This window comes from Terrapene carolina, unplaced genomic scaffold (assembly GCF_002925995.2).
Source record: "Terrapene carolina triunguis isolate 2854851 unplaced genomic scaffold, T_m_triunguis-2.0 Scaffold96, whole genome shotgun sequence".
NCBI classification, from domain to species: domain Eukaryota; kingdom Metazoa; phylum Chordata; order Testudines; family Emydidae; genus Terrapene; species Terrapene triunguis.
In genome coordinates this window covers 77907210-77920925 of record NW_020664447.1, presented here as the reverse complement: position 1 = coordinate 77920925, position 13716 = coordinate 77907210, and the positions used below count along the sequence as shown (strand labels likewise).

The 13716-nt window shown below is 37.6% G+C and overlaps 1 protein-coding gene and 1 pseudogene across 1 annotated transcript in view; both read left to right on the top strand.

Moving 5' to 3' along the window:
* The window catches only part of SETD3 (SET domain containing 3, actin histidine methyltransferase), a 68660-nt gene that overhangs the window by 10068 nt on the left and 44876 nt on the right, over positions 1-13716 (top strand). Inside the window, exons 2-3 of the mRNA XM_026651305.1 lie at positions 10224-10333; positions 12700-12792. Coding sequence (XP_026507090.1) covers positions 10231-10333; positions 12700-12792 — 196 coding nt within the window. The 5' untranslated portion in view covers positions 10224-10230. The remainder of the gene's footprint in view (positions 1-10223; positions 10334-12699; positions 12793-13716) is intronic.
* Positions 5264-5506, top strand: LOC112104299 (annotated as a pseudogene).

Here is a 13716-nt window from a genome sequence, read left to right as displayed (position 1 = left end):
GGGTCCCTGCTTCCCAGGAGCCAGGTAGGGAGCCGGTCCCAGCCCCACCAACACCCCCCCCCCCCGCCCACCCCCCCCCCCCCCCCCCCCAAGTTTTAGTCAGGGGTATATAGTAAAAGTCATGGACATGGTGAGCTTCAAAGCTGGGATGAGCCCATTGCATTTCTGTAAAGGCCCATGGAATTGGGGAGGAGCACATTTACTCTGAGATAGACTGAGTCCGCTACCTGTCCAGTGGCAGGGACAGATGTGAGATGCCAGCATGGTAGCTCAGAATAATTGACTGGAAAGAAGCAGCCTGGCAGGTAGTAGTAAAGCACTTCAGCCACTTTCTCCTTATATCCTAACTAAGGATGGACAGAAAGATGTTGAGGTAAAAATTATCAACCGGCACAAGAATGTCTCACGTCAGGCCCAATAGCCATTAAGTCACCTGAGGACATTTCACTTAGGAGTTCTAATAAGCTGTAGTCCTTGCCATTAAGTATATTTAGCCTTAAATCTGTTCCTTGGAGACCTCTCAATTAACTGATTTATGCAGTGTGGCATAGTTTTGTATCTTTTATTTTATTGGTTATAAGTTGAAAAAGAGAACTCTTAAAAATCCCTGCAATATTGGAGAAAACTTTTCTTACCAGGCTCTAATGTTATGTGAAGCAGGAATACAATTCTGGAGCTGTAAAAGGAAAAAGCAAATGAAAAATACTAGTGTGCTGAGATACCTATTTCTCTGCATTTTCAGAGCATTTGTACGAAGTACTAAAATGTTGTGTGTGTTTATTTTCAGGTCACCATTTAAAAAAGTAATATACAGAGGAATTGATGGCTTAGGAAACTCTTAATGAATATAAGGCATTTCTGCCTCTAGGTTGGCAGATTACATCAAGTCGAGGTTGGTAATAACCAAAAGTTTTTGGATGGTCTGTGTGAAACAAGTGAGAGTGTCTCGGTTCAGTTTCCAGTGGACTGACCCCACTAGCACAGTGAGCACAATTGCTTCTCATGTTTGGCAGCCTTGGGAAAGAATCCAATAACTACATCAGAATGGAGACTGAACTACTTCTTGCTCCTCTATGGCAGTGGTTCCCAAACTCTATGGCAGTGGTTCCCAAACTTTAACAACCTGTGAACCCCTTTCACTAATATATCAAGTCTCACAAACCCCCTCCTAAAAATGAATATTTCCAGGGAATTTTTCCTTTACCATGAGTATAAATTATAAAAGCAGAGATCTTGGAAATATAAAATTTGTTTTTATGACATGCTTATTACACACTATTTATTATTATTTATCATTACTGTATTTTTATTACATTACGAAAATGGCAACACTCTTCCGAGATCTCACTTTCTAGCTTGTATCACTTTGAATAAACCTGTTATAAGACAAGGCTCGTATGTTTCATAAAGGAGTATCAGATGTGAAACAGCATGAAGGTATTTAAGAAGCCAACTCAAAGAGTTCCTCCTACACAAGCAATCAGGTCTTGAGCAGTCCAGGCAAACAATGCACGTTACAACAAAGCTTAAACTTGTTCTTCATAATAATTTTAAAAACAATATTAGCTACCTATTTAATTTAAAAACAAAAACATCCACCTTCCTTTCCATTTCTTATAAGGAGTTTTGAAGTTTAAATCTCCTCAGTGTGATAGATATTCTTGCTTTGATTTGCTTACTCTTGGAAGTCCAGGGGCTCCGGGCTGCTGGCCCTGTGCTGGGGTCCCTAGGGACAGCTCTGTCCGCCATTAGGGAATTTTTTCCCAAGAACCCCCTGTAGCCCCCAGAGGTTCACAAACCCCAGTTTGGGAACCACTGCTCTATGGCAGTGCCATGGAAGCTTATACTATTGTTACAATTACACAATTATAGTGTAGGACCTATAATTTAACAATGTTGCAACTTCACTGTGCTAGTATCCCAGTAGGCAGTAGTATAAGACAGGATTCAGGTGTCTGTAGTATTGCTATCTGACTCTGAATAAAGATAGATGATGTGGTAAAAGTACCCGAGTCCTGTCTGTACTACAACCAGCACTGCTGTTAACACTGCTGGAGATAGAGCAGTGGTGAATTATGGATCTTAAATTTGCAGTTGTAGAAACAGCTCTGCTATATGTATTTTGTGTCTACACAGAGGACTTCAGTTTCCAGGGCTATTAATTGGGCATCTTTCATAATCGCCGAATTCATATCTGGAGACAAAAGTAGCATGTGTTTACAGTGGTTTTAAATATTAGCACATGAACTTTTGGTAGAAGATGTTACCTAATAGGTGACTTCTTAATTATACAAAAACTCGATTTAATTGGGCAGGTTTAACTGGTCCACAAGGGACACTTTCTTTTGGAAGTCACCATTCCCCTCTCTCTCTCTCTCTAGATCGATCGATCTATCTATCTATCTATCTACTAATAAGTGTAGACTTATTTTGAAGGGGGTTTTGGTACTCTATGAATTGGAGAGAAACATTTCCAGGTAGATTAGGTGAAACATGTTTCCCATTCTTCCAGCACGAAGCATACGAGCAATTTGTTCCCAAACAATCCAAATGTATTTTACAGCTGGATTGATTGAAGCTCAAGGAAGTCATGTGATGTCCTTGTGCCTCAGTCACCAGCCCAGCTGTAAAATTGGGTAAAAGCACAGGACCTTTTTGAAAAAAAGATGCTGTATCTGACTTGAGGTTTTCTGGCTAAATTATCAAAACTAAAACATTGCATCAAGAATAAAACTTTTAGATACTGTGTTGAGTAGTTTAAAAAAATTGAAACAAATGCATAGACTGGTAAAAAAATCATTCATGACTGCTGCAAATTATCTTGCAGTGTATATCTGAAGTAGCAACCTGAAGTGTGCTGTACGGGCTTCTGTCATTGACTAAATGGTGTTACCACCAAGTCTGCTTAAAACCTCTTACTGGGGAAAGGGAAAGAAACCGATACTTTGGGAAGCACTTACAATCGTGGGCATAGCTTTTTTGCTATCTTTTTAAACAGCCTATTCCGTCTACTGATGAAAACATCAGAGGTAAATGATTTCCTCACTTGGGTCATAGTGTACTTTAAGAGTAAGGGTTGCTGGTGTATTAGAATAGTTCACAGTACAAACCTACATGAATTAGTTATCAAGCACATTCATATTATTCCTAGCATTATTGACCTTGAGATTAAATAGGGAGAGTGAAGGGGAAAGCAACTGTTAATTTTTTATTTAATTTTTATTATGGCATTATTGAATTGCATTTGTTTTTATATTAGTGCTTGCCTTGTTTTTCAGAGTAGTGATAGCTTTGGTATGAAGTTAGTTTTGGGGTCTATTGTTGTACACACTTGACACATTTCTCCTCGTACTTTAGAAAAATGTCCTTATTTAACCTTTAAATCAGGTTTAGCTTTTTTTTTTGCACATTCATGTATGGGGGAACATTAGGTGTTCTATTGCCCTCTGTTAAAAATGGGCACTTTTATGTGGGCATTTACATGTTACAGGAACTATATTGTCTATGAGCTGGTCACAGCAGCACTGAGTAAAACTGTAGTGGCATTGTCACAATATTTTTCTGCCTCAAAGTATGTACTATAGAGAAGAATCTTACACTGGTATCATTGTTGTCATGGCAAATCACAAAGGGACATAGCCTCCTTGCAGATTGAGCACCATTCGGGTAGATCTCAAGCTAGATGTTTGAGGTAAACTGAATATCCTATCAGCATGTCAATCAATGGTGGACTTACTGCACCAACAAAGCTTTTGGCGACCACATGATTGCTGGGCATAAAGTGGTATTCCTTGGTGTAAACACTTTGGAATTTGTTGATCTTTCATCCTAATAATGTGTCCGTACTAAGAAAGCCACCAAAACCAAACCAGGCCTGATGGAGGTGGTTGGGTTCAGTTTAAAATATGCTAATTTCTAATCTTGTCCTGCCACTTAATGTGAAGCAGCTGACAAAGATGATGAGAATCAAAAACATCAATCTAGTGCTCTTTAGCCTTTCTCGGTGCCCATGTTTCACTGTTTTACAACAGAGTTGGTATATTTGTAGTTCTACAAATATTTGGCAAGCTTGAAGTCATGCTGTACCACAGAGGCTGGTGAAAGGCCCGAAACATGCTATACAAGTGTCCACATATTTTGAGCATTCTCCAGCAAAGTCTATGGTGCTACCCAAGATTTTGACCTTTGCTATCTATTTGTTGTCCTGTCTGGACAGGTTATTAATACTGAGCTTGTTGTAATTTGGACCTAGAGGCTGCTTGATGGTAATTGCCAGGGACTTAGATTTATCTGGCGTAATAATCAGACCTAATGCGTGCTATTTCTTGCCCAACCGATCCACCCATTAACTGCAGTGATTCACCAAACTGAGCAGTAGTAGGGGATATTATTGACTGCTTTTATAAAACACTAAAATCTTGTATTTGTGTTCAGGAAATACATGGTCTCACCTCATGAGTCTGAAAGTGTTTAGGAAAATAGCTGTTTTGTGTTGGGATTGGGCAAGATGTAAATAATGAAGGGAGAAGCTTTTTGGGATCCAGGCATATGTATTGTGACGTCTATTCAACATTACTCCAGAGATTCAAAATGTTTAGTGAAAAGCTAGACTGCATGCTAATGTAAGGAATGCTCTGTGTGCTGCAGCTACCTCAGAGCTGTATACTTGTAGATATGTTTCTATTGAATCTTTAATACAGCATTTTTTTTTGAGTTCCAGTTGGTATGTTAATATTAATATTAATATTCATAAATGATATACACAATCAACTATAATCTGTCCCATTGGTGTTAATATTCAGTACAAGATATTATTGTTTTGGTCATTTTTAGGAGTCTGTTTTACAGTAAAACTATTTTTCAGCAGTACATTTTTCTTAATTTTTGTTTTTAAATAGTAATAGACCAAGTGAAATTCTGAAAGAGGAGTTATGGTTTAACAATTTTGTTTGATGTTTGTAATCCATAAATAAATGATTAACTTTATGGCTGGCTTGGAGTCAGAGAGACTACTATTGCATTGTAAAAAGAGATTGAAAGGAGCATTGGCGAGTTAGTGATTTGTATGTAATTGAGTTTGTCTTACTCACTGAAGACTTTCAGCAGAAAGTTTTGTCTTTTGAACCCACGTTTCTGTATCTAGTATGACCAATCTCACCTGCTTTAATCTCATCTTGGAATTGAGTTATGTTCCTCAGTTTTTAAAGGCTTTTTTTTTTTTTTTAAATAAGAATTGAGTTCTCGGCCTTATGGCTAAGATCAAGTGTAGTAGCAGTGGCAGTATCATAGCCAATGAGGTTAATCTGAGGTGTGATTATTGCTAGTTGAAAAACTCCCACACCCCAATCTGGATCTATGCTGGTTATGTGATATGTATGTACCTCGTGAACCTTGTAACCGATACTCGCAAGCCCGACCCCAGATGTACAGTATCTTCCCTCTTAACTTGTGTAAATTTGATTTCAAACATTAACTTTAATAAAATTTTTAAATTTGTTCAGAAATATATTCTGTTTTTCCACTGTTAGAACACACAGGGCCACTCGGCACTAGGGAATATGCAAGTCCCATCTACCTGGCTGTATTTTTGAAGCTTCTCCTGGTGCTACTCAAGCAATCAGTCAAACATCTACAGTTCTGTAGGTGTACCTTCTCTGAACAGACATTTAGCAAGGGTCGAAGATACAGGGTTAGTGCTAGAATTGGGAAATGGCATTGCTGACAACCATAGGTTTATACTGTATGAGCAGGTTAAACTGTGATGGAAGTAATAAATATTATCTATTAATGCAAGGTTCACTTGTCTGTCATTAATCTTGATATCTTTTTGCAGAAGTAATGATTAGTAACATGAGCATCTATAATAACTCCTTAAAAGTGACAAGGTGTGAACATGTGGCTTCTAAGTAACACTACATGGGTGGTGGTTGCAAGTATAAGTAGTGCTCATTATAGACATATAAACTGATTTCTTAAAAATTATAAATCTTTTCTCACCCTTCCCATTTATTGACAGTTGCCTGTTTTTGTGTCACAAACACTTAAACATATTTATTTTTTTCCCCACAGCAATAAGAGGTAATACGTTTTTGAAAAAATTATCAGTCAAAAATTTGTCATTAAAAGTGCTCAGAGCAATTTAACTCTACCATTCTCCTACATAGGTATTGGGGAGCCCTTTCAGTTGTTGTAGGAACCTTAATTCTGCCAGTTGTGCCATTATCTACTCTCCATCAGAATGTCCCAGTGATTGAACTCTGTACAACAGTTAGTCTGTCCTGAAGTATTGTCTTGAAATGTCCATATTTTAGAGCTTGACATGGAAACATAGCACCATATTTCTATAGGTCTATAATGTTATGACACAGAAAAGCTCTATAAAACTATATACTAGTGGACTCGCGGGTTGCTTACATATTCTGTTTTTAGGCAGTTATTTTAAAAAATTGAAATTGCTACAAACTTAAGTGCCTTTTAGGGGAAAATGTTTGGTAGAAGTGTCTAATGTTCATTCTTTCAAAAGCTGTTAAAAAGGGGTGGGGGGAGCATTTTATAACTCATTAAAGCAATGTTCTTTGTGTGTGGTTAGGACAGAAATTCAGAGCCTGATGCAACAAAGCTTCTCTTTGCCAGCAGTGTTAGAGGGGAAGATCAGTTAAACCCATCACTGCCACTGTTTGGGCATGCTTCTTTTTGCCAAGCTAGCTGATACTCTCTATTTGGAAATGTGGCTGTGGCACGTAACCAAGCTTATTTATCACTGTGTATCAGTGTATTATTTTCTTTTTGCTGGACACTTTCATTAGTTCTGCACAGAATTATCATTTGGATAGAAAGATGAGACATTAAAAAAAAGAGAGAGAGAGAGAATTAGACCACAGCTATTGGTGGTCATTCAAATCTGTAGGCCCTAATCCAAATCTTATTTTAGTCTGTTTTCATACAACTTTTATGTTTCTGCCACATTTGTCATGTGTATTCTGCTAAGGCGCATGTCTTTCCTTATTGGCAAACCAGGGTCCTTTATTTAATTTTTCTTGGAAAGAGTTTTGGTTTTTATTAATCTTCAGTACACATTTTCTCGTGTAATTCAGATTTTATTTTAAATCAGAATGGAAGGATCAATTTTCTGTAGTTACATGTTTCCAGGGTGTTAGAACAATAATATTGATTTTTTTAATCAAATCCTAAATCTCTTATCACCTGTGAAATCTGAATTTAACTCTCATTATAAAAGTAGTTCCACAAATCAGCTAGACGTATTCTCTACTTCCTAATAAAGGACTGTGTTGTCTCTTATATGGCTTTCTTCAGCATGACGCTATCATTGCAGTCCCTCATTTGCTGGTAAACCATGTGACTGGGAAGGACTGTTGCGTAAATACACTGTTCTGTCGACATATGTAAGTGGATTACAATTCTGTCTTCTACTAATTAATGTAGTCTTGGGCCTCTCTTATGGAGCAATATTTTGTTATCTAAATGAGACCATTAGGAAGTTCTCTTCCTAGTAAATGCTAGTTGTACTGGGATGGTTTTGGAGAAGACTTCTACGCATAAATGTGTGTGGTGACAACTCAGTAGAAATTCTTATTTTTGCTGAGCAGTGCACATGGTTGGTTTTGGGGTTTTTTTCATTAGATGGAACAATATTTAATAGATCTGAACAACTGATTCTGAGTTTTTCTTTTTTGGGGGGAGGGGTAGTAATGGTTTTCTGATTTGTGAACTGGATAGGAATGTATAGTTGTGATCAAAATGGAGAGTTTCATAAAAGGAAATGTCTTATTATCACAATATCTCAAGATACCACAGTCCACTGCTTGCTTTTCTGTTATGTGAAGTGGGCTTGCTAGTTTAATTTTGCAGGCAAGATTTTGTTTCCAGACACACATTCTGATGACAAAAAACAAGAGTCTGGACATGACAAATACATTTTCAAAGGAGAAAATGAAAACGTGGGTAGAATTTAGATCATGACCATATATTGGTAACAATCTGCTGTAAAAAGTGTAACCACTTGTATGAAAACACATTTATCAGGATTGTGCAATCAATCCAAAAACATTGTTCACAGAATTTGTTGGTTCTTGCGATAGATTTGTGGTGTGATGCCTCAGCACCACAGTCTGAGATGGGTGCTGTGTTAGTCTTGACTTAGAACTTTTTTTCTTCTTTGTGGGTTCGGTTTCGGTTTGAATTTATAAAAACTTGCTTTAAAACAAATCTTTTCTACTATGAAATTAATACTGTTGCTTTACTGTACCTTTTTAATTTGCCTCTTGTTTTTTTCATCACATTGAAGAAGCTGGAGTCCATAATATACTTGGTAATGAATTATATTTTAGTAGTCCTTTAAATGCAAATAGATTCCCATTACTGACTATGTTCCATACTAATATAGCTTCACAGTATATTAATGTACTCTGAGAGGTTAAATTATCCTATGAATAAGCTGTACGTGGTACCACTTTCATGTCTCTTTGTATGAAACTGCTGTGACTAGATACATATATATCTGATCCTCATAACATGCACATGATGTTCTCTACTCCACACTCATAACAAAACCTATAGCCAACTGTGTGTTCAAAGCTGCTTTTCCTCTAGTTACAACTTCCAAAGCAGTTTAAGGTTTTTGATGTGATGAAGTTGCCCTTCTGGAACAAGTTTATCCATATTTAAAATAGTTTACAGACAGCTGTCTGTCTACAATAGCCCAGTTCCTCTCAAAAATCATCTTAAGAATTAGTAGACCAATGGCTCCGTTATTGTGGTTGTAAAAACATGTTTTTCTTAACTGGTTGTATTAAGCCACAGATGGACAGCTCTAGCAAATGTACATGTAACCTATACCTAGGGTGTGGCTGCAATCTTCTCCCTTTTCTCCTCTAGGATATGGGTTCTGGGTTCACCTATGATGGCGCCCGGTGCCTCCTCCCAAAGAAACCTCTCCTGGTGCAGAGAATATTTTCCCCAGGGACAATCCCTCTGTGTTCAACACCCAATCTCATATAGAGGCGTGTCAGAGCACAATAAAATAGCTATTACAACTTCCAGAGTAATAAAAGAGTAACCGGGGCTTTATTAGGTTTGGGGAAATTCAGGGTAGGATACAATGGATAAAGGGATTAGAATAATAAAAGACAAAATAAACAATACATAAACTCTACCCCTCCCAACATTTACAGCCAATACATACCATCCTGCTCCCTCCCAGCACCAGCCTAGGCATATGATGAGTTTAGGCTCAGTCTTCGATAGCTGGTGCAGCACTGAAATCGGTGGTAGACTTAATATCAAAATAAACAAGGGTGTTTTAACAAAGTTTCCACACCAAAGATGGTAAGATCGTCCTTTTGGCTTTTTGGTCTGGATTCCAATGTGCAATTAGGCTGGCTCTTGGTAGCCTGACCTTGAGTCTCTCCTTAACCTCCTGGGTTTCTAGTCTTTTCTGGGATGACACTGTTCACTGTCCCAAAAGGACTCCGTCTTCCCTTGGGAAGGAATGTGGAGGGAGAAGGGTTGTCCCTGGTTCTGTAGCTCTTGTTCCTGCTACATTCCAAACACAGCCAACTGAAAGTAAACTCAGCCCCTTTTTTCTGAGTCCTGGCTCATGATTGGTCCCAGTAGTGTTCCTAGCCAGTTCTACCTCTGCCCTGGACCCTGGGAAACAGAGTCCTGAACCACTGTCATCATTACTACTGTAGTTTGGGATGAGTCCCCTAGAGGCTCAGTGTGGTATTTCAGGAGTACCTCCTCCAAAGGGGTTACATACATAAATATTAATCTTAGTTTTATCTTGAAGTAGAACTTTTAACTTGCTGTTCATTTTGAATTACTCTTTACTTGGTTGGGCCAATCAAACAAGTATCAACTTAATTCAGAGTAAAATGTAAGTTGTCATATGATAGTTGGTGTCCATAATATGACTGTTGTTTTATCCTTATATTTGCTAAATACACATCATGGATGCTTTTTTCTTAAGGACAATGTAGATACACCATATCAGTTTGTCATATTAAAAAGTATTTTTCTATCCCTATATAAGGTATACTTCTACTGTAGTTATATGCAAAAACTTTAATGAAATAACTATAAATGCTTGCTTTTTTTTTTTTCTTTAAAGCATCTAACAGGAGAGGACTCTGTCTACTCCACATTTTCGTTACTATATTTTGCTTCTTGTAATGAATTACAGTTTGTCTGTTTATCCTTTCTAGTTGGAAGATGGGGAAGAAGAGCAGAGTGAAAACTCAGAAGTCAGGTACAGGAGCTACAGCAACAGTTTCTCCAAAAGAAATGTTGAATCTAATTAGTGAATTATTACAGAGTAAGTTTAATTTTCTATACATCTTTGTAGAAAGCAGGAGAGGGGGTAGGATGAGTTAAAAAAGACCTGTTTCCCCTTTTAATACTGTATTGCATTAGTTAAGTTTCCTGGAAGTGTCACCTTGAGATTCCAATCTCTTATCTACAGCTATACCAAAATTTTAGTTTGACTTTGTGTATATCAGATATATAATATTTTGTGCAGTTTGAAGTTTTACTAATGTGCCTGCACATTTAAAATAGATCAGACCAAAAACCCTTCTTAAGCTTACTTGGCAAAGCATCTTTGTTTAAAATATCTTACTGAATTGTAAACATAGAGGATTATACCGTTCTGATTAACAAATGGAAAATATTTTGAATTAAAGTATAACTTGTGGTATCAGAGCAGTATGGTTACCTGTTGGAGAAACAATGCAACTTGAAATAATTGCATTCTTCATTGGTATGTTCAGCCTTTTAAAGAGAACTTTAATTGTATCCTTTATTTATGAACCTTCTCCATCATTCAGTTGTGGTGCTTGGAGCTACAAATTGCCCTACACTCCCATTGAAGGATTTTGAGCTCACCCAATGACTTCCATTGGATAGGCTTTGTTTACGCTAAGTACTCCTGGGGGAATTCTGCACCACTGCACAATGTAGAATTTTGCAGAAATTAACATGCGCGCAGAATTTCCTTTCCCCCACAGAAATGGGATGCAGTGCTGCTAGCCGCCACTAGGAGCCGATGGACCCAGCAGAGCCCAGCTTGCCCATAGAAGACACTGCCGGGGGCGATGGGGAGGGAGTTAGAGGGTTCCTGGCAGCTGTAGTTCCCGGCATGTCCTGAGGGAAGGAGAGGTCGGCGTGCAGGAAACTCTGTGCAAGCCTGGGACTCAGCATCAGTCTGTTTCTCCCTTTGGATCATTTTTGTGGGCCACGGTTGGGCTCTGGGGGAGAGGGGAGTGAGTGGACTCTGGGGGGAGGGGGTTCTGGTATCTGGGTAAGGGGGGGTGGGGGCCTGTGGCTGGGCTCTGGGGGTGGAGGGCAAGGGAGCAGCGAAACAACTGGGTTGTCATAAGGGTTTCTTTAACTCTCTACTCCTGGGGGAATTTGTGTCTCTGTATTGTTACAGACATACTTGCTGACAGGTATTTTGAAATAATTACCAAAATAATTGAAACTGGTGTGATTATATAGTTGTTTTGATAAATAAAATTTGCAGAATTTTGCAGAATCTTATGATATTATGCACAGGATTTTTAATTTTTTGGCGCAGAATGCCCCCAGGAGTAACTAAGAAAGTCAGTTTCACTTTTGCTACTGATGGTATATAGGCTAGTGTAGAAAGAGCTCAGTGTGTTTATCATTGTTATGAAAGACAGCTGGTTTTCATGACATGGCGGTACAGCATCTGATCCCTGTCCACAGTAGCTCTCATTGGTAGTGACACTGCAGCTGTGCCATTGTTGAAAAACAGGTCCTGATTTTCCTATTGTTAGATGCACTCAAATGCTATACCAAGAAAATTAGGATTTGTAGCCACCATTGTTCAGAGTGATAAGACAATGAAGTGGTAATACCATTTGAGTCCTACACTATAGCTTGCTTTTGCACTTTCTACTCTACACATTCATTACTATCACAGATGAATTGTGTATCCTGATTTTTCCAAGCAGAGACAAGGCCCTAATGCCTACTTTTTTTTTGGGCTATGCTTTGATACTTCAATCCTGAAAGTCTAGTGTTCTAATCAGGTTGAGAAAGGTAGTTTTTGCTTGTTTAAACTTAAGTGTGCATTTCAGTCGCATCCAGAATTGGGTAAATGACACAATGACTTTACATAGTGTTGCTGGGATGGTTGTTGATATAGTCCAAAGCAAGAAAATTATTGTTAAATCTCTCTCCCTGCCCCAACCCACATAGTATTTCACAGCATTTTATTAACGGAATTAGGATATAGTAATAGTAAGTTTATCTTTCACCTGACCCAAGTATTGTTGCTGTTATCTATTTTTGTTACAAGGATCTTCTCCATTTTGAAGAAACCTTCTGGTGATGGTTCTGTCCCTTTAGTTTTTATTCTTCTTTGTAATTTTTTTAGCTATTGGATCTTTTTTATTTCCTAGAAAATAGACAAATGGATCAAAGTGACATATTTTGAGGCAAGTAATATGAGAAATGGAAAGCTCTACTACATGCATTTCAAAGAATAGGAAACTTATAGTGTTTACACAATACATGTTTTGTCCAATATTGTATCTAGTGAAGGACATTTGGTAGTAAGGTCCAATTAAAGTTAGCATAAAAGCAAGGCCTTTCTCAAGATGATAAAAGGACTAAATTGTATTAAAATATTCTTATTTTGATATTTTTGGCTTCCAGAATGCAGCAGCCCAACCCCTGGTCCTGGAAGGGAATGGGAAGAATATGTACAGATTCGAGCTCTTGTTGAGAAAATCCGCAAAAAACAAAAAGGTAATAGAAAAACAGCAAAATTTAGAGCAACTTGTGTATCATGGAGTAGCATATCAGTGAGATCTATACAAACTACTATACAAGTGCATGGAAAATCATTCAAATACAGGAGATATTGCTAGTGAAAAGTAACATATTGACAAACTTCATAAAGACAGGAAGTTGAAGTCAAAATGACTTCTGTAAGTAAGTCTTTTTGCTTCTTGCTTAGGCACTTATTAAGTGCTGGTACAGTGTTTTGTTTAACTTAAGTGTCTCTTTGGATTAAGACAGAAGTTCAGACATTGCTAGGAAGGAAGGAATTAAAAAAAAAAAAAAGAAAGAAATAATTCCCTGGACAACATGCTAATGGCAGAATAAGTGTCTTTGTATGACAACAGAAATAATGTCAGTTTGTGCCTGGAATTCTATTTCAAAATGACACAAAACTATTGTGTGGGATATTGTAGTAGCTGTTCTCATCTGACATAATCACATAGCTAAACCTATGGTTTTAGCTCACCCTGAGAGAAGGTTTGAATTGTAGGGTAGACAAGATTTGGGTGGGCTATTAATTTGTCTCAGCAAGTTTTGGCTTTTCCCATTTAATATATGGTCTAGAATTAATTTTCTGTTGTGGTATAATCATCGTCTGACCCGAGCCATGGGATATAGTTTTATGCACTGACCCGTAAATAGCTTTTTTTCACTTGCAGATGCATCTTTTTAAACTTAATATCTGAGATTTATGTATGAACGCTGTCTAAAAATAGCCTTATTATGAAGTTAATTCTTAGTTAATAAAATGTCTACAAAAGGGACAAACAAAATTTGAGATGAGCGTATTTGTGATTAATAAATTAATAAATAAAAATACTTCCATCTAAGAATGCAATAGCAAGTTACAAAGGAATTATCCCTATTTATAAACAGGGAAGCTTTGGC